General features: G+C 34.5%; 1 protein-coding gene across 2 annotated transcripts in view; it reads right to left on the bottom strand.

Moving 5' to 3' along the window:
• SRBD1 (S1 RNA binding domain 1) overlaps positions 1-22,528 on the bottom strand; it is a 178,964-nt gene that overhangs the window by 77,296 nt on the left and 79,140 nt on the right. For both annotated transcript variants that reach the window (XM_031466939.2, XM_010997166.3), the window contains exon 15: positions 4,633-4,724. In XM_031466939.2, the coding sequence (XP_031322799.1) occupies positions 4,633-4,724 (92 nt within the window). The remainder of the gene's footprint in view (positions 1-4,632; positions 4,725-22,528) is intronic.

Here is a 22,528-nt window from a genome sequence, read left to right as displayed (position 1 = left end):
TTAATGGTGGTAATGCATATCTATTATAATCTTGCTCCTCTAATCAGTATTTACAATTTTTAGTAAGAAGCTGACAAATCAGATGATCTGATGTAAATATTCTAATCTTGACTGTGGTGGTGAGGGTTGTGATTACCTGACTAGTACAAGCTTTTTAAAATTCATAGATGATGTACCTAAACAGGATGAATTTCACTTTATGTAAATATACCCTTAAATGAATGAAATATCTTTTCTCTAAGGATATCAAGCTTTTTCTTTATTCTTCTTTCTATAGTCTCTTTTTCTTCCACGTAGCATACCTCACTCCCTGCCCCATATTTTGGCATCTGTCTTGGTATAAATTTTCCTTGCATGTTAAGTGACCCTTAACTTTCCACCAGGCACAGGGTCCTAAAAAGCTGACTGTAGGGGCTTTGCTGAAAGGTGAATTTGTGGGCTTCACTACAGGGTAATTTGGCCATTTCTTTTGTGAATTTCTGATCTCAGTTTATTTAGGTATCTTCTCTTGTGTTGGTCAGAATCCCCTAATCTTCTGCATGGAAGATTTAGTATTCTCTAAGGATCTACAACAGTATGCAAAAAATTATTTAATCCCTCTTTTTTCAGTAGGTATCCCCACTCTCACTTGTAACACATGTCCTCCAGAGAGGACATTTTAACCCTCTCCTAGAGAACAATTCCCCAGTCTTCCACAAAGGTGGGAAAAGGGCAGCTACTCACTGTGTGGAATGGGAGGTCTAAATGGTCTCTTTTTTTTTAATCGATGTGAAATTCACATAACATAAAATCACCATTTTAAGGTGTACCATTTAGTGGTATTTAATATAGTTACAATACATCATGTAAACCACCCTCTCTACCAAATTCCAAAACATTTCCATCACCCCCAGAGGAAACCTTGTACCCATTAAGCAGTCCCTTTTCATTTTCCCCTCTCCCCAGTCCCTGGCAACCACCAATAGGCTCTCTGTGTCTATAAATTTGTCTTTTCTGGACATTTCATATAAATGTAATCATATAATATGTGACCTTTTGTTTGGCTTCTTTCACTTGGCATGTTTTGAAGGTTCATCCATGTCGTAGTACACATCACTACTTCATTCTTTTTTATGGCTGAAAATAATATTCCATTGTATGGAAAGACTGCATTTTTTTGTTTATCTGTTCACCTGCTGATGGACATTTGGGTTGTTTCCAGTTTTTGGCTATTGTGAATAGTGCTGCAATGAGTATCTGTGTACAAGTATTTGCTGAGTACCTATTTTCAATTCTTTTGAGTATATACCAAGGAGTAGGATTGCTGGGTTATATGGTATTCTATGTTTAACTCTGTCTAATTGCTTTTTAAACAGATTTTAACTCAATCCTCTTACTTTAGACCTACTCTCAGCCCTCCCAAGATACTTCTAAAGGTGCTTAGTACATTTCCTGACCCTTTAGGGCTTCCACGATCTATTTCAGGTTAGTTCTCTGTTTTCTATAATGTTGTCCCAGTATTCAACTTTCTTGAGTTGGCTAGATCACTTATTACTCAGCCATCTGCTTTCCAGCTTCAAAACTATTGTTGCTCTTATCCCCACTCCCATTCTTTTTGTCCTAGTGAGTTTATGCCTTCATTCTACCAAGTAACTGTCATTTTAGTGAGATTTCACAAGGGAGTGAAGCAATGACAGGCATATTTAATTTTCCATTTTAGACCAGAAATCCATAATAAACATTTAAATGTCAACTATCTACTATTCTATCCATCCAACTTAAATCCTCTCAGTACAATGAATTTATAACAGGGGGAATGTAAGCACATATAAGAATAACCTCTGTTTTCAATAAGCTGATAAACAGGTCAAGAAGATACAGTAAGAGAAAGGTCATTTTCTTACATATGTTTAACACTTGTATGAATGTTGAGGTTCTGTTATACTTGATACAGTAAACTTATGGAGGGTTGAAAGGTAAAACCCACACCCATAGGTAGGTCAGGTCTCAAATGAAGTATAAAGTCATCCCTGGCATCAATCACTAGAAAAGATAAAGACTCCCTCCCAGTCAGAAAGCAGGAATTGAAAAGGAAGTGGGCCCCAGAAAGCCAAGAGTAGAAACCCTCAGCTTCTTTCAATATTTGCTTCCAGGACCAGACTTTGAAGACTCAAAATGTCTAGGTAGATGTTCTGAGTTGACAGGGATCAAACACAGTCATTGCTATGTGGAAGCAAGCTGAGACAAAGAAGGAAGGCACACCTGCAGTGAATCACAAGCTGAAGACACAGCTAGATTTTGAAATCAGAGTAATTAGAACTATATGCCAATTCCCCTCTTTATTATTTCCTATTGTCATAGTCTTGTTAGAATGTTGTAGTTGTGTCCCACCAATAATACTGTGCCAGTCATGAACCCACACGGGCCAGTGGTAAAGAGGAAACAGCAGCCCCATTAGCAATGGGAAGCCTGAGGGACTGTCACATCCTATGTGGTATTTTTTTTTCAAATGCCCTGTTGGTAGATTACCTTTCAGTGCCAACTTGGGAGGCTCTGAATTTTATTTTTTGTGAAGAAAGGTATCCTTTTATTACAGAAATTAAGTACACAAACATAATGGACACACTTACTTGGCTATGCAGCCTATTTAAGTCTGGGTTTCCTCATCTGTATATAGAAATAATAAGTGTCTCACAGGGCAATTGTGAGGATTAGATAATCCTGGTAATCCATTTACCACATTATTTCACATATATTAAGTGCTTTAAAAGATTAGTATTAGCAGCTCCCACTGTGATTACTACAGCTACTCCTATTATTATTATTACTATTGTTATTACAAGGCAAGGACCAAAAGAGAACACGGCAAGGAGGCAGAGACCACACAGAGTTGGTGTGACAGAAAAAGACCTCACCGAAGAAGCAAGATCTTGAGCTGTGATCTGAGTTTGAAAAAATGATCATTTTTTTTTAGAATAAAGAAGATGTGGTGTATATATACACAATGGAATATTACTCAGCCATAAAAAAGAGTGAAATAATGCCATATGCAGCAAATGGATGGACCTAGAGATTATCATATTAAGTGAAGTAAGTCAGACAGAGAAAGACAAATATCATATGATATCACTTATATGTGGAACCTAAAAAAAGATACAAATTTTATTTACAAATCAGAAATAGACTCACAGACATAGCACATAAACTATGGTTACCAAAGGGGAAAAGGGTGGAGGGATAAATTTGGAGTTTGGATTAACAGTTACTACTACATATAAAATGGATAAACAACAAGGACCTATTGGATAGCACAGGGATCTATATTCAATTTCTTGTAACAAACTATAATGGAAAAGAATCTGAAAATATATATGCATATATATACATATATATGTGTGTGTGTGTATATATGTATATATATGTATAATTGAATTGCTTTGCTATACACCTGAAACTAACATTGTAGGTCAACACACTTCAGTAAAAAGTAAAATTTAAGAAAAAAGATGATCCTTTTAGACAGGGAATTGTGTCATGGAATGAACAACTGAAGGGAAACTATAGCTTTTTTGGATTAAGAAAAGTTTTTAACCTTAGATTAATGCAAAAATTTCCAAATATATATCTCCAGATAGATATTTCAAGAACAGCCAAAGAAATTTGATGAGAATATTTAAGGAAAAAATTAAATAAAAATTCCATTTCCCCTAATTTGAGGAAATCCCAAATTAGGGAATTAACAGATACAAATTACTTTATATAAAATAGATAGACAACAAGGACATACTGTATAGCAATGGGAATTATAGCCACTATCTTGCAATAACTTTGAAATGAGTATAATCTTTAAAAATACTGAATCACAATGCTGTACACCTGAAACTTACATAATACTATAAATCAACTATATTTCAATTTAAAAAATAATAAATCAGTAAACATACAAAGAAAAGTCCATTTCTAACAAAGCAGTAATACCACCTGTTACACAGAAGAATGCTGACCAGATCTATATTTTGCTTGTGATACCAATTACTTTCATTAGTTGTTATCAAAATTTTTTAATTTCTTCACACACAAGATTTAAACTATTCCACACCACAGCAACTTAATACAACTAAAATCAAATCAGACTGCTTTAAACAATACACTAATGATAATTCTTATTAGCAAGACAAGAAACTGGTCATTTGAGAAATATTTAACAATAAGCTGAAAGTCTTTGCACTTTAAATATTTTTTTCTAATATATTACTTTTCTCCAACAAAAAGCTACAAGTAATATTTGTAGTAGTAATAATAATAATAATAATAATAATAATAATAATAATAATAATAATAATAATAATAATAATAGAGTTTAGAGTATTTTATTATTTTTATCATTAACTCTCTAGTATTTAATTTTACTAAAGATGTTTTGGGCTAATTTTTCACCATACTCTAGAACACAATGTATAGTGTTCTTTAAAAACAGTATTCTTCTGCTTCTTTTCCGAAATTCCCAGTATTATTCCAATCAACCACTTTCTTTATAACATGCCTGTAATACATTTTCTAAAATTTCTTGGATGGTTAAATACTTTGCCTGATACAAATACACGTCCAAAATATCAAAATCACATGCTTTTGTGATGACCCATAGTTTCTTACCTGCACTTCTCAAATTAGGGTCCAGTCCTGGCATCTCTTTGTTAGCTTCAGGGCTGACACTGTAGATTGATGCTCCTGCTTCACTGACGATGCTGAGAAGAAAGAAAAGGAGAATATCATTTCTCAAACTTTCTGTCTGCTCAAAGAAAACACATGGGTGAGACTAGGTTTTATACAGAAAGAAAACTGCAAGACAAAGTGCTCTCTTTATATTTCAATGATACCTATAGTATTTAATTTTTCATTAACATAAAGTGATTAAGCAGTGTTTGTGTTCTTTGCATAGGAAATACATAGGCTTAAATCCATAAAGAATTCATTCAATCATTTTCTGTCAGTAGCCATAACAGACAGTTTACAGATGAACATAATGGATACTCCTCCGCGGTGCCAATCTCAAAATTTTCAAATACTTAGCTTCTCTTCTGTTTATAATCTATCACTGACTGAAATTTATGACTCCCATCTGAATTAATCTTTCTAAAGCATATTGGAAAATAGACATGTGTGTGGATATGGGCATATGTGGATATACACAAAAACCATTGCCATAAACATTGCCATTATTATTAACTGGTTATAATTAACAACTACCATATGGAAAGGAAAGGGAACAGATATGACATTACTCTACTTTTTTTCAGGAGAATCTGAAATTCTTTTAGTGAACTGGAAACATATCACTTCAGGCAGGTGTTAAGGTGTTAAGCCGCTTCATTTCATCATTTATTTAATCAAAGCATCACACATATCATCCTCTTCCTTTCTTCTTTGGCTCCATATACTTTACAAACCACAATGGGAGCACTCTTACAGATGACAGTTGTATACTGGTTGACATTTGTACAGTTTATCAAACATTTTAAAATTAGAGGCTTTCTTTGTAACACAATTTGCAAAGGAAGCATCATCTACCTTAAGTATTTACAATACCTATGTTTCTGTACCACATGATGATCTAGGTATCAAGATCCAAAAGCAGGCACATGTTGGTGCTTAATTTTTAATCCACTCTTAGAAGCCTCTCCCTTTCTCTGCTCCTCAATTATGAGACAAGTTGAGCAGATTTCTTTTAACATATTGCCCTATTGTAACACTGATATGCAAAATGTGAAAAAGTTAGTTAGCTATCACAAAGAGTTCTTTGGAGAACTCTTGGTTGAACGTTGACAACAATGATAAGCCACTGAGACTTGAGAAGATTATTTTGTGCAACGAGAAGACTTACATTTTTTTGCAACCAAGATCTACTATCCTAAATTTCATAATAGGGAAAACAAACACTCTGCAACTGCAAAGCATGGCTGCTCATCCCGTTCCTCATCCACACCATCATCGTGATATAATAAGAGGTAACAGGGTACATCTTAAATACACAAAGCACAAAACCAAGCACTTGACGAAATTTAGCATAAACGAGTATTTCGTCACCAGCCATGGAAAATTTGGTTTCAAATACAAATGAACACTCATTCTAACAAAGTTTTTCTAAAAAACCAGAGTATCCATAAAGTGCAGGCTGGACCTATTATTAAGAGAAAAGAATATTTTTAAAAATCTTACCACAAATTTATTTTCTGTCATTGCCAGAAGCCTCTAAACTTACCACTACTTGAGCAAAGGGAATTTAAATGGTAAATAAAAATTCCAATTAACTGTGGCCTTTAGCAGTTGGGTACCTGAGAATTTGCTGGGTGATTCACTGTCTCTTAGAAGTTATAATTCTCAAAAGACTGAGGGAAACTGTTGCAAAGAAAAACACTCAGATAATAAATATTCCTCCAAATACCATACTGCCACTTCTTTTAAACAGAGGAATACAAAACAGATGTGACACGCTGCACCCAAAGATTTTAGATTAACATTAATATTAAATCAATACAAAATGTAGTAAATTTCATATGCTACAGTTATTAGATAGCACGGGTCCAATAAACAGTTCAGTACTAAGCGTAGATCAGAATGCTTAAATAATCTAAATGAACAGAGAAACCTCAACACTGATTACTTCAATATAAAACATATAAGGATCTAAGAAGTGTACGTGGCAAGAATTAAATGAAACATAAAGCTGGGAGTGGTGATGATTTTTTCCAGGAGGAGCTGCTAAAAACAAAAGTTATAACGCCCCCCCCCACTCCTTTCTTTCTTTCCTATTGAGAGTTCAAGGATAGACATTCAGTAGAAAGTATGCCACATTTTATAAGCCACTTTCTGTTTATTAGGAAGTTTCCCAATAAACTATTAGAAAATTATTCCAATTATCTCTAGCATATCTTGAGGAAAGCCAAAATAAACTTTGCACAAGATTCAGATATCTAGGAAGTATTATAGTTCACAAAACAAATTTCTCTCAGGTGTAAACTAATTAGGCTCATAATCTTAGCAACTTGATTATTTATTTTGCCATAAAGCAGGCAAGACTCTGAGCAAAATTTATAATTTGGGGGGAATCTAACTGACACAGTTCTAACTGAACTAAGATTTCAAGATTATTACAGTACTCTGAATCCTTTTCAAATTGCTTGTAGACAAACGCCTAAATATACACATATGGTATCTCAGGCTTTAAATATATGAAAGTATACTTCAGAAGCTACCACTGGACTTAGGTTTTACCAGATCTATACATTAATGTGCTCATTCTCTACTTTCAAACTGATAATTTTTAAAACACTTTATCTAATTCAGCACTATGCTAGGATCTTTCTAGGTCTTTTTATTAAAAATATATATATATAAACCACACACTCATAACCTAAAAAACAAGTGAAAGGCCCACAATACAGATGCATTTACTTTTAAATTCATTTAAAACTTTTTAACAAAGACTCTGTAAGTTAAAAATGCTAACTTTTGTTATCTCAATTAAAATTCAGTGATGTTACATAAATCTGATCATTTATTAGTATAATTTATTTTATTTTAAAAAAATACATGTGTTTAAACCACAGAATTTATATATCCACAGTTTATAAGTCTCTTCTACCAAGATAAATTGTATGTTGATGAATCTTTTAAAACCAGGTTTGCAAGCACTTTTCTTGCAGTGACTGTTCATTCTGACAGTGAAGGAATGGCAATTTCTTTTACCAAGATGAGACCGGGGCAGCGGGGGTTGATTTTTCTCATGAGAGAGGAAAACTAGCTATTTGTTTTTTTTAAGTTATTGGGCTAATAGTTTTCACATTCATTTACAAGGCTACTTGAAGCCTCTGTATGAGTCTCCTCCCCTCTCATTTCCTAAATATAAAAATAGCATTTTTTTCTTATTTAAAAATAAACTGCATGCTTCCTATGTTAACAGAAGAATTTAATTCAAAGTTAACCTAGTTAAAGGAAAATGCAGTTAGTATTCAGTAAGATATCAAGAATCAGCTATAATATATTGGCTTAAACTAATAAAAACTGATCGTTCTTAATTCTTTGCAAAAGTATACTAGAATTTCTTAAGCTTTATCGATACCTAGCAGCTTCCTTTTCTTCCTTCTTTCTGCATACCAAAAAAATATGTACTAAATTCAAAGCTCATTTCACTAAAGTTTTAAAAATAATTTCTCTAGAAACAGTTTTTCCAAATTTTCAGACTGAGAAACATTTATATGAAGAGAGAGTAAATGACTTGACCTCAGTTTCTCAACAAGTAATACAAAGTGCTAAAAAAGTTAATCAACACAAATCTCAATTCTTTGCTCTGCCTATGAGATAATGTGTTCTGAAGTATGAAAGGATAGCTGTTTATATTTTCGGGATGGGAGACAAGGTCAAAAATCAAACCACCATAAATAAAAGGGACCCTAGGATTTAATGTTTAAAGGAATACTTATTTCTAAAAAAAAAAAAAAAAAAGAAAGAAAAAGAAAAAGAAAGCAGTTTTAAATTCCTTTGTTTAGTAATGAATTGTCATCTTAGGGACTCTCAAATGAGCAATCTCTAGTCATTTAAAAAACTAAGGTATTCTGGTGATGATAAGGATGCAGGGAAACAAGCAAAATACTATACTGTTGAAGTTGTTTAAACTGTAAAACTCTTTTGGATGGTAATTTAAAAATACAGACCAATATTCACAAAAATATACATTCTTTCTGAACTGGCTATTATATTTTTAAGAATTTATATGAAAGAAATTTTAATTTACACACACACACACAAAAGCTGTATTCATCATAGCACAGCTCCAACTGAAAGAAACTGAAACCAAAATGTCTATCACTAAAGAGTTCATTAGTGGAAAACTATACTGTCATTAAAAATTACTGTTGGAAAATATTAAGTGGTAAAGTTGGTCATGAAACTGACATGAAACCAATGTTGATGATTTTTAACACAGGTATATGCAAAAGAAAACAGTCTATGTATTATTAATAGTACTTAAATATGAGTTATTCCTATAATTGCATTATTACTTCTTTAAATTTTTCTGCAGTAACTATATATTTATTTGTAAACAGAAAAAACTTAAAATTTAAGTTTCAAATGACCAGTTTAATTAGCCAGGAGATTTGACATCACATTTTATTGATTTTTTTTAAACCAACTTTCTTTTAAAGTTATTAAAGTTATTTTGAACTTAAGTGTGAATAAACACATCATTTGTTAGTAATAACTTCCAAACATGGATTCTAGGAGATCTCAAATAATATTTTATGATATTGTTTTATAACATGAAAGTTAAGTGGCTAAGGAGAAAAGTCAAGAGTAAGCTCTTGATGTGTACATACAAGTCATATAAGAAGCAAATACATGATGAAAGATTTTACAAGAAAGTACACGATATTTGGCTTCTGAATTCATCCCCCAAGTTATCCTTCATGATCATCAGGCACAAGCATTTCACTATCCACAACATAAAAGATGTGAGTTGATGTAGTAGTATACCAGGAAAGTAGTGTGTGTGGGGAAAAAAAAAAGGCAAAATTTGGTAAAACAGAAAAAAGCAAAAATACACAGTATCAAGAGTTCAATGGCACCATGGAGTTTACCTGCAGGGATGTAACACTAGCACCATCTGGTGGAAGACCAGTTAGAAGCAATTCTCCAATCACCACAGTTTTAAAAAAAAAATTATAATCTATCTTTCAAAGAATGAGCATTTTCCAAAAAGAACGAGTCTAGCAACAGTACAGTTATCACACAGGGGACCCATAACAAGCCTGGAAGAACTCAAAATGACATCCTATCACATCCACAGAGCAGTAGTTAAACAGTATAGAGTTCCCTTGCCTACTTGTCCTTCAGTGCCTCACACTGTATCTGACTAATACTTTCTAGACACAAAAGAGACCTAAAATGGATAAACTCAAATTAGCAACTACCAAACAGAACTATAATTTGGAATTTGGGGTTCTTCAAAGTACCAGCTACCTATTCCTCTGGGCCATAAACACAACAAGAGTATTCATTCAATATGAGAATCTGGTTCTGCTATTTAGCACTCTCAGGTTTATATTCACAATGATGCTGAGCTGCTCCAGTGTACCAGTGTGTCAAAACATTCCACTTAAATGACTTTTACTGCTGTCAGTGGGCCATTCAATGACAGAGATGACAAAATCACCGGTACCTTCAAATGGTGTCACAGGGGAAAGCAAATCAACAAACTGAAGGACAAAGAAGATGGACAGCTTGTCTCTATTTGTAGGTTGAGTCCCTCCACTGAGGTAAAAGCAGTTTCTGACAAATGGAACCAGCAGAAACTGTCAGTCTCTACCATCCTCTAAGGAAAGTATTCCTTTTATTTTCTTTCACTGTCTTCTGCTTTCCTTTAAAAAAAAAAAAAAACCCTCCTTTATTTTTCCTTCCCCATCTACGTTTGAGACCAACATGAAGTTGTTACCAGTACTGCGCAATACCACTAAAGGCAGCTCAAGGAAAAGCAGCCACGGGAGCAACCACGGGGCCGGGTGCTGAAGTGGTGTTAGACTAGGCACAAGGACAGGGCCCCGTGGATCCAGAACAAGCAAAGCGAGCAGGGAGAGTGAACTAACTGTGGAAGAGGACATTGTTTGTGGTGGTAAACACACCACATTCGCTACTAACAAGTCACAAAAACTCAGAGGGCAAGGAAGAAATAACCGATCTAACTTTACAATCAAACTGTCCTCTGTCAACATTCCGAAATGTACTGATTTAAAGAACATGATGTCAAGCCACCTGCCATCCCTGCACCCCCCCCCAGCACACCAAAAAGTATGTCTCTCCTCATTCTTGCAGTTAACTCTAAAATTGGCAATTTTTTGGTACTCAATTTGCGCTTACTCATATAATAACAGATTACCTGTGTTTAGTGTTGTTCAAATGCAATTCTATTTAGATATAAATCTGACAGTTACACAGAGAATTGTAGAGTTTTCTTACGAAGGGGAAAGTTTGCTTCATTTATTCTTTTCTAGCCCTTTTTTTTTCCAGCTTAAACACATCAATGAGAATTTATCCATTAATAAATATTCAGATTGCTATGGCATAGACTTTTCAGAATGAAACTTATTACAAAATATTTTATTCCTTTATTATTCATCCAATAACAGAAGTCAGAATCAGAATTACCAATTTAGGAATATAATATTCTAATAATTTGCTAATAATAAGTGCTCAATAATATGAATTATTAAAAGCTTTAAGAGATAGCAACAAAAAAGGAAAGAAGCAAAGGGAAAGAGATAATGAGAAGCAAAATAATAAGAGAGACAGAAGCTGAGATATACTTTGCCAGTAACTAATAGCCTAGTTCTTTTTACCTACAGTTGAATAAAGTTTTGGAAATAACAATGATTTGTGCTATATTCCCTAATGTTCTTCTGAATACTTGCTGACAATCTCAGTGAACTCCACTACAAATGACACACATTTTATCAGTTTTCACACCGTTACCCACTCCTCTTTTTCTCCCTTGACTTCCTTTGGTTTTTAGCTCCAACCCCCACCCTGCCAACCTCTACTGTCCTCTGAAGTGAACTTATACCCCTGCAGAAGTCAGCACATCACCCCCCATTTAAGGGAGACCCTCTCTACATAATGTGTCACCTAACATACTCACCAATCAGCAGCCTCCGGTTTGAATCACCAGGCCCTTTTCTGAGGCAGCCTCAAACTTCAGAATTTCTTTTGGCCACCCAGATAACGCTCTTGGGAAAGAAAACCCAAACAAACCCTGAAAGCACATGCCATACATAAGATGACTACTCTAGATCAACCATAAGAGTGGTTTTTAAAAGTACACTCAGCAGATGGAGGGAGAGAATGAGTTTTGTTCAGTTCAGCTGGCTGCTTCATTTATTTCTTTATCTACGGCCAGATCTTTACTTTTTTGGGATCACTGCACATTTCTGGCTCTGCTATATTACACTGTGTAAATATTTAGGAGAAATAATTCCTTTCAAGGATCTAAACTTCCACTGTTGTTATGGCAAATGAACCTGTTTATGCTATGTTTGTTAAGTAACAGCAAGCCTAAAAGAACACAGGAATTTACTAATATATGTGGTACACAAACATCACAATCATAAAGCTTCTCATAGAGACATATCAAGGACATGAAAGGCCAGTTTATTTTTACTCCCACTGCCCTGTAATTTTCTTTAACTCTACTACAACAGTCCTTAATTAAAACCTTTCCTACAGTTACAGTAACAGGGCAGATTGAATGTACATAAGCTGTACCCAAACTACCCACATTTCCATTTAACCTTTCTTGATACTCAAGTGATTATCAAACTTAATCCTGCATCAGAATCTGCTGGAGGTTGTTAAAACAGATTGCTGGGCTCCAGCCCCAGAGTTTCTGTTTCACTGGAGCTGAGAATTTGCATTTCTAACAAGTTTACTGGTGATGCTGATGCTGCTGAGAGCACAGATTTTAAAGTCTTATTGAGGTATAATTTAAGTTTCATAAAATTCATCCACCTTAAGTATATGTTTCATTTTTCCTGGATAGAGTCCCAAGAGTGAAAATGCTGGGTTGTACATTTATGTTTAATTTTTTAAGAAACTGCCTAGGTACAATGAAAAGGGCTCCAGTTTGTTGATTTCCTTGATAATACTTGTTGTCTGTCTTTACAACTATTCTAGTGGTATCTACCTGTAGCTTATCTTACACTTTTCAATCAATAATGATGCTGAACATTTATTCAGTGTCTTTGTTGACCTTTCCAAATCTTCTCTATTCAATATCTATTCAAATCTTTGCCCATTTTTAACTGGCTTGTCTTCTTATTATTGAGTTCTAAGTGTTCTTTATGTATGCTAGTTACAAGTCCTTCACCAGATACACCAGATACATACATATTTGCAAATACTTTCTCCTAATTTTTGGCTTGTCCTTTCATTTTTCTAATAGTCTTTTGAAATAGAAAAGTTTTAAATTCTGATGAAGTCTAAAACTACACTCTGAGAACCACTGTTCTAAAACCTCAAAAAATCAAAAGAAATACGACACCTTTGAAAAATGTAAAAACTTAATGGTTTCCACTCACATAACCAATATGTAAATGTCACTTGTAGTATCTGCTTTTTTGTTTTGTTTTAGCAAAGCCTATCATAACTAACATCCTAAACATATTTACTCTCTTTAGGAGAAAAGGAAAAGAGAACTTGCAACTAACTGGCTTTACTACATTATGGAATGATTAAATTCAGCTGCAGATGAGTCTGAGCTATCGCCTGGGAACACTGGATGGCATGCTGGCACTAAAGAACATGGAACTCTGAGTCACTGCTTTCACAATCACTGGTCAGTCCTATGGCTTTTGACACCATGCTTAAGGATATAAGAAATATGTCCATTTTACAAATTAATGGGAATAAAGATAAATAGTGTACCATGGTAGACATTATAGAAAAAGAGCATATTACCTGAAAGACACATTTGATTTATTTTGATATTTTTGTCTATTTTTATTAGTCTTGATGTCAAGACATCATAATATAATACATATACCAGTACAGCCCTGTCTTTGTACCTTGAATTCAGAGGAGCCAAAGATGGCAGCTAAAATTCAAATCTTATCTAAGACTATAACTTGCAAATGTATACAACATACTTCAGGAATGTATAAAATATGTTTAATTCAGGTAGAAGAAATATTAGGGTGATTCATTCCAAATCACTACATGCTGACTCTTTGATGATTATCCATGTCCAAAAAGCAAATCATAAGATAAAGAAGCTTATGTGAACACTATTTCTATAACCATGACCTAAGACACAGATTCTGTGATTTTATGGAAAAACTATAATAATAGGAAGGATCCAGTTAAAAGTTTTAAAAAATCCATTTAAATTTGCAACAAGAATCCTTCTTTATATAATTCAAGTCAACCTAGGACACAAAGCAAGAAGCTCTGTTTACTGAAGCACTGCCAGGCTTTCACTGTAAAACGTTTTCAAATATTTATGTTCTAATTCATGGACCCTATTCATAACATAAAAGCCACTCCTTTCCTAAAAGCCATAGTCCTCATTGCCTTTCAATTGCTGGAGATGGATTTTATTATTTTACTAGTCTTCATAAACTACAATACAAGGGACAAGTCTGTTGGCCAATACTTATTCTTCTTTTTCACTGAGCCACCCAAAGCCACTTAAAAACACGTTGTCCAAAGAGGTGTCAGAGAATATAGTTTCACAAGCGATCCACAGTCTCTCAACATGGTCTGGCTCCTAGATAAAAACTTACAGGACATCTCATCCAAACTTTTAAAATTTTATACAATTCAAAATAACTACAGTCATTGGAACATTATTCCCATATTATACCAAATTAACCTATCCCCATCTCTGTGATATTACTGGACTTGAGATCCAAGATGAAGATCAAGATACAAGAAATAAAGAATTTAGTCAAGAGCATATAACCAATTATAATTTATCCATAAGATTGAAAGGTAAGAATAAGCAAGATAATAATAGTTTTTTAAGCCTTCATTTTATACCAGAGTTCAAGTCCCTTCCTTAATCAGTTAGACACCAGTTATTAGGAGGAACAAACTCATCAGGTTATACTACTTTTCCTATTCTTATTTATCAATCAGTCCTCTGGTCTCAGAACACTAAGGTTAATACTCCTGGCCCTTTAAAATTCAACAGCCATCAGTGTGTGCATCTGTATGACAATATGATCATAACAAGAATCCCATCCTCAAAAATCTGCAGTTTCCTATGAAGTTCTTAATAACAATTAAGGAGCAAGGAGAACTGCTCCCTGCCCCCAACTCTCACCATTTATCCAGTGAAATCCAAAAAATAATCACTAAAACCTTTGCTTATACAAACAGTAAATCAGTATCACACCAAATAGGTACAAAGGAGAATCAACACATAAACAAACACATTTGACTCTTCTGTACAAAATCTGCATGCCTCTCTCCAAACTAACAGAACCACACCACTTCAGCAATTCATCCATCTATGAACAAATGCCTTCAGCCTATACCTGAGAAAGGGAACAATGATCAGTTATATCTGTCTTCATCTTGTCTGAAAATCTTGACATTTTTCAGCAAGTAAAGGTTCCAAATGGCAGGTGTCAGAATGCCTTAGTCTCATGTGTGGTGCTAGAAGGCAGGAAAAGCACCAGCAGCATGTGGTCATGTCAGAGCCACACAGAAGCTGCCTAGAGAGCACACTGTGAAAAGAGCAAACCTCAGACTCGGTTAAATCAATCTAGTGCCAGATGCCACTCTCAGAACAAAGCTGTGGTGCCAAAGATCAGCTGCCCAGAGAAACATTCAACTCAAGGCTCTCACAAAAGGGAAAAGAGCTGAGTGCAGTGGCACCTGTCCATACCCTACCTGACAATTTGGTCAAACTAGATCCTTCATTGCAGAGATAAAAAAAATGGCCATAGAATTCTTTGCTTGGTCTACAAGTGAGTATTATTTCCTCAAGGTCATTTTCAGTTAATCTGAAGTCAATAATATGAATCTCCTGCATTTACATAATATTTATAGCTTTCTGAAAGTGCTTTAAGAGCTACTAACTCCTACAAGGAAGTCAGGGAAGTACCCTTTTCATTTTACCAGTGGGGTAAGAAAGAAAAAAGAATTAAACAAAACTCTATCAAGATCATCTGAAACTAAGACTTAAAAAAGGAAAAACTGGTCTCTGGACTATTTGGCCAGATATCTACCCTCTGCCCATGTCTTGCCTCCCAATCATCTTTTCACAGGTTTTCCCAGTAATTTAAAAAGCTTTGGAGCCTTTTGAAAGTTGTTTATAAAAGTCAGTCAATAAGCATTTTTGTCCCCAGAGGTTAATATAATTGGCACGATGGTCTACTTTATCTGAGTCTAAGAAATAGTAATGATTTCTGATGAAAACTCAAAGCAGGAGATGCTGGAGAAGCATAAAAACAAGTTATTTGTTCAGGGAGAAGCAGCCACTGTCAAGTCACCTGGTCAGGCACATCAGAAACTAAACAAACTAGGACTCACTCAGATGAGCAGTACACAGTTAATGATACAACCATTCATGGAAAAGAAAATTCAGTATCATTTAGGTTTTTATACTCTGTTGGAATATGCAAAGGGAACACAGGGCCAAGGAGTGATAATTCAAAACACTCGATTTCCTTCCATATTTCAAAAGACAAAGTACAAACAAGATCTAGGACTTCACTTGGATTCAAGTTAATAGTATTTCAAAATAAGATAGTGTCAAAGCGAGGACCCGTGGAAGCATAAAGAACAAGCATGATCTTCTAATTCTTGCACAAAGAAATTGGTTTCTTCCTCAACATTTTTACTTCCTGCAGCTCCACCACTGAAATGTATTTATTTGCCACACATTTGTGCTTATTTTCAAATTAAAACAATTTGCTGGTGTCTACATTATCTTGTCTTGCATTCTAAGCAACTAGCAGGTACTATTCTTCAACTCTGTGCCGTTGGCTCAAGTAATTTCTCATCTTCATAGTATGAGAACTTACTCTAAGGTCGATTAACATATACAGCCCAGAAAGGATAAAAGTACATACCAATTAACACAGACCCACATTCACATAAAGGACTAAGAGTACCCTCACATATATATTCTATAGTTTGAAAAATCAAATGTATTAAATAAATAAAAATAAAGTTTTTAAATAATTACAAAGAAATTGATTTCTTATTCACCATTTAATCTGCAGGTTTCTATTCCTATAAAATAAGTCATTTTGATATGATCATTTTCCATGTCTGCTGTCTTTTTCCTACACACTTTGCTAACTTAATTGATTCCAAACTTTCCAGCATCTCATTTTTCTGCTTTACCCATTGAAATAGAAGGATTTGTTTTTCTCATTAACATGGATAAAAACCAATTTGCGTTCATGTTTGGAGTAAAGATGAGTGTTGGTAAAAACAAAGTGTGATGCTGTTGTCAAGGAATGTTTATTGCTCAAAATCATGCAAATGATAAACAGACACATGAAATGGATAAACTTTGCACTGGAATCAGATTTAGTATATACTTCAACTGAAATAAAAGCAGAACTAGGACAAACCAGAAACAGGTATCTCATAATTTTCAATGTCACTATAAACAGTCCTCCTAAGTCATTAGTTTTTTCACTCCACAAAAAAGCAAGAGCACAAACCGGGGTGCTTAAGGGTTAGTTAGCTAATAACAGTGCAACCTCTTAATTAAGCCCATGCTTATTAAAGTCACTAAACAATCCCTAAAACATAATCAATTCTCCCTTCAGATCATGAAAATCTTCTAATATCTCTTTTAGTATACCTGGTAATTTTAAATCTTAATTGTTGGGACTTATTTTTGGCAAGTATACTTTATCTCAACAATGCTCAATGTGAAGATAAAATCATAAGCAGAGGGAAAAGGATCCTAAAACTAACAAGTGAAAAAACATAACCTCCTGGTCTAATCTTACCTGAAAGTAATGACATCTCCCCTATTCCTTCATAAAGTTTCCTGCTCCAAATTCTTAAAACCTGGCCAGTAGATATTTATATAATTTTTAAAACACAATATACTAAAGAAAGTTAGAAGGTTCTTCAGATACTTAGTCACACTATAACTTAAAGGTATAAAGTCTTGAAGATTAAAAACAAACATAAAAATAACACAAATGAGAAGAAAGTTAAAGCTGTGTTCTTGAGATTCCCAAAGGTAAGAAAGGAAAAGAAAGTTATAGCGGTCACTTAATATGTACTTAACACCATGTGTAAAGAAAATGTGCGATATAATCTGATCCTGAAGAATTTAAACTACAGACTTCCTGATTCCTCAGTGCTGGCAATCGCATCCAACTGTAACTGTGCACAATGGCTGAAAGAACTTTTAAAATTATTTTATTCCCCCTAAGTTTGTTTTAAGTATGATGTCTCCATTCCAAAATAAATTTTAAATGACTTCATGTTGTTCTGAAAATATATTTTATAACAAAGGGCTCCAGTGACTTTTTCCTGTTAATTTTTAGTTTAACAACTCAAACTTACAACACTTACAAGTAAAATTACAATCTCTAAAGTAATTAATGTTGCACATCACACACCTGGAGTCATATCCCAACATCATTTTCACTTGAAACTTAAAAAAAAACAAAACCAAAAAGATTTTAGCATACAAACTCAAGTGTACACATGTTACTGTAACTTTGACTTTTTTATTCTTAGAGAGAAACTGAATAGTGCTGTTTCTTCTTTATGAGCAATTATAGACAGTGCATTGCTAGATATCATAAACAAATGATTTCACCAAAAATAGACATAAAAATGATTTAAATCATAAGTCTTCATGAAACAAAACAAATTATTTATAGTTATAGGCATTCTTACACAACAATATGAAAGATACTTTTCTTCTTTTTTCCTTATTTAAATAGGAGGAAAAAAGAGAAAGAAAGAAGGGAGGAAGGGTAGGTAAAGAAAACAGACGATAAATGTTTCCAGGAGAGAGTGGGCAAGCACACACATACACATATATGACTGGCAAATCTATTAAAACATTTTCTTCTCACTAAAATATTTTTCACTAAATTATGTAGAATACAAATAATAATGACTTGTAAAGAAGTAACAGAAAGTAATCAATTGATCAATAAGCAATCTACTCCAAATCATCTACCCACCCTAATCTCAGGGGGATAGATTTGTAGTAAAATGAATGCATTTCCCTCACCTGGAATAAATCACTACCATCATGAGCAAGTTTGAGAGTATCCATTTCCAACCTTATCTACGGGTTAAAAAACAAAGTCTCACATATTAGAAACACACACACACACAAAGAAGAAACTAAAAAGCACTCTTTCCTGTTCTTTCACCTATTTCCCAGGCTTAGAAACCAGGCTTCTGTCAGCGGATACTTTTCAAACATACACTTCAGTTTCAGTTTGGCCCTTTAAACAGTATCCAATATAGTTGCAGAAACGCAGGTTTCCACGATAATTTTTCAAAAAGAAACTAGCACGCATGCTTATGTATGGTGTGTAAACGCCATTCTTGTTTCAAGCCTTAACTTCATCACTGAAAAATGTACATTTTCCATTATATAGAGATACACAACAGCACAAAAAATGACCTGTTTCTAAAATTAGTCTACTCCACCATTTTCAAATGCCAAGGGAAAAATGTTTAAAGCAAATAATACTTCTGAGTTAGAAAGATGCAGACTATAACATAACCAAAGAACAGAGGCAAGAAAAACTTACACATTTTATACTTAAATTTACTGTCCTTATGGAACACTTTGTGTCACAAAGATCAGTATTTACTGCATTAACCTCACATCCTAATATCTTTAGGACAAAGGCCTTTCAGCCATGTAAGAGTATTTTAGGTGAAGCTCCTATGAAAACACCAGCCAAGGATCTTGAACTATCATATTAAATGGATCACAGGGCTTACAAAGTGCTGCAGACATTCAAAGGCACTCCCTGCACTGAGCATCACAATCCCAGCAAAAGAAGATGTCACTTCGGGCACATGCCCAAGTCGTTTTCCGGAATTGTTTCTTGTCAAATTAAAACGTCAAAAATTAGTCTATCAAATGCTGTCCCTCAGGAATCAAGCTCAACCCAAAAAGCAACTGCCAATTAGTAAAGTCGGGTCTTTCAATGGGGAAAAATTTTCTTTTTCTATTGATATCTGAAATTAGCAGGGCCCAAAAAGAAAAGTTTCATCTCAGCAGTTAGTTTAAGTGCTACTGATAGCTATAATCACATGCAGGCTGCAATTCCTTTTGAAAGGCTTTTTAAATGAACAAATACAAAGAAAAAAGAGAAACACAAGTGTTTTCATAGTGAATGACTGCCTAGGATTACAGAGTTATAAAAAGCCAAGGTTAGGGATCCAGATAAACATGAGTATTGGGAACTAACAAATCAAAGTCAAATGAAATCCTTGCTCACTCTTCTAACAAGGTCAGTGCACCCATCCCTTAGCACAATATACGTTTGAATTTCAGGCTGCAGAAGGTGCTTCAGGAAAATAAAATCCACCACAAATCATTTAATGTTTCTCTATTAAAATTGTCTAAGAAAAACTTCCTGTTCACTTGTTTTTTTTCCCAAAAGCTGCATATCACTCAGAGACTGCCTTGCTGAAGTCTTCATTCATTAACAGCATGAAGTGTGCACCGGTAATAGATGTTCTCTGGCAGCCAAATCATACTGTATCTTTTTCACCTGATAATCCCGATGAATTTATATAGTACATTTTTTTAAATATAGTACATTTGTAATTTACCCACAGAAGTGAGTCATGTTCATCTACTAGAAAGACCTATTGGTTGTCCACGAACTTCCCCCACAAAGTTCTAAAACTTGGTTTCAAAGGACAGAATTACAAGCAACAAGACAAACAAGCTCACAGAATAAGACTGTTTACACGAAGCATGTATTTAAGTTACCTAGGCTTACAGTTTGGCAAAAGTCATATGACCTGTGGCTACTAAAGTAATCAAAAGATTCAACTTTAGCTGTGGCAAGGGACAAAATTAAAAGCAAAAATTCAACGATATATATATTTCCATGTATACAGTCCATCTGCGCTTTCCACAAAAAGCCTCTGTGATTTGAATTATCAAACATTTTCCAACTTTTTTAAGTCTCCATTCCCAGACACTAAATTTCTTGGCTTTGTGGCTCAAGCGATGACAAAGAGATAATTTCCTATTCACTTCCCTTACCTCATCAACAAGACTGCTAGAATCCAGTTATGTTAAGAATTATTTTCAACAGCCACCTTCAATTACAGATGTTTGACATGATCACAGACTTCCAATGCTAATCCCCTTTCAAGTTAAAATACCTACACAAGGGCCCTCTGAGACACACAGCATGGCTATTTGCTTTGCTTTGCTCTTACCCTGCAAAGCAGCTGAAATACATTTGAATCCTTTCTCTCCTCCCCTGTCACTATCATCCATCTCTTATACAAAGTGGTGCACAGACCCACATGCTTCTGTCAAGACCTGAGTCTTGAAAAAGGGGTTTTCGTGGTTAAAACATTGTTTTTCTAAGTATGCCTCTAAACCTGAAGGCTGTTTAAAGCAAGGAAAAGAAAATTTTCATGTAATTGACTCTCATTTCCCCAAGTTCTCTATAGACTATACTTCCTTAGTTTACATACATTTGCATGATCTGAGTATATTTAATTTCCTGAGCCCTATTTACTAACCACAATTATGGACTTCGAAACTTTTAGTCTTGCCTATTCAGGAAAAATATCCACCACTTAACCCAATGTAAAGAAAACCTAAATCTATAAAGAATAATACCATCAACAAACTTAATTATACTTATCTGTTGAGGAGAGGTGTTTTTTTTTTTAATTTTAAAGACTAATACAATTTTCTGGCACACCAAATTCAGGCATTTATACCAAGAGCATAAATCTAAGTTTCTACTATTTCCAGTGACAACAAGCTGAGGCTTTGAACAACAATAACAAACAAACAAACAAACAAAAACAATTCTGCTTTATGTGTAGGTGGATTAAAATGTTCTTAACCTGAATTTTCATAAGTCAAATTCCATTTTAAATGCATTTTAAGCTTGTTTCATACCTATGTTAATTAGAAAACATGGACCTCTCTGTTCTACTGTTAGAGGAAAGATAGGTCCATCCCCTTTAATCTACATTTGGTTTATGTTCCCAAGGGAAGTGGGAAAAGGTAAAAAACCTCACCCTGAGAAGGACCAAGCAAGAATACAGTAACTACTCACAAATTACTCTTGGAGTACAGTCCCTCAGCTAACGGGAAGCAAAATCAGAAAAAAAGGGAATCAGGGTATGTCACCCAAAAATATGCCACTTTGACAGAATGATTATTTTAAGCTACAGGAATCTGAGAAATGACAGGTACAGGAAGGACTCTCTGACCTCCTCCTTCATAAGACTCTCATATGAGAAATGCCCTCCTTACACTTGGAAGTAAAGGAGCATCCTTACCTCCAAAGACAGAGCAATGCTGAGAAAAATCCGAAAGCACAGGCCTTGCTAGTTTCCCCCAGCTTACTACCTGTAGCTCATGTCCTTTATGTCCTCTACCATGTTTTTCCACACTTTCTACTCTTCATCAACCCTACTATAAAAATGTTCAGGCTTAACCATTTCTTTGGATCTTCATTTCCTTATGAGGGCTCTTTTGTCATGTAAAACATAATTAAATAAACTTCTATGCTTTTCTCTGTTAATCTGTCTTTGTCGGTTTCATTTTCAGGCCCAGTCAAGGACCTTAAGAGAGTCAAGGAAAAGTTTTTCCTCCCCTACAAAAGCAAGAAATCAAGCTCCACCTTCAAGCTCTTTCCTTCCTGGTCATGCCACTGTTCTTTCTACAACATTTAACCCATTGCTCCAGCAAGGTCACAACCACAGGAGTGGCAGTGAGATCTTCTCTTTCTTCCTCTACTTTCTTCATGTAAAACTATGTTAGGCCAAAGGTGATCCCTCA

The sequence above is a fragment of the Camelus dromedarius genome, chromosome 15, assembly GCF_036321535.1.
Source record: "Camelus dromedarius isolate mCamDro1 chromosome 15, mCamDro1.pat, whole genome shotgun sequence".
Lineage (NCBI taxonomy): Eukaryota > Metazoa > Chordata > Mammalia > Artiodactyla > Camelidae > Camelus > Camelus dromedarius.
Note: the sequence above shows the minus strand (reverse complement) of the source record. Positions and strands in the feature narration are given on the sequence as shown.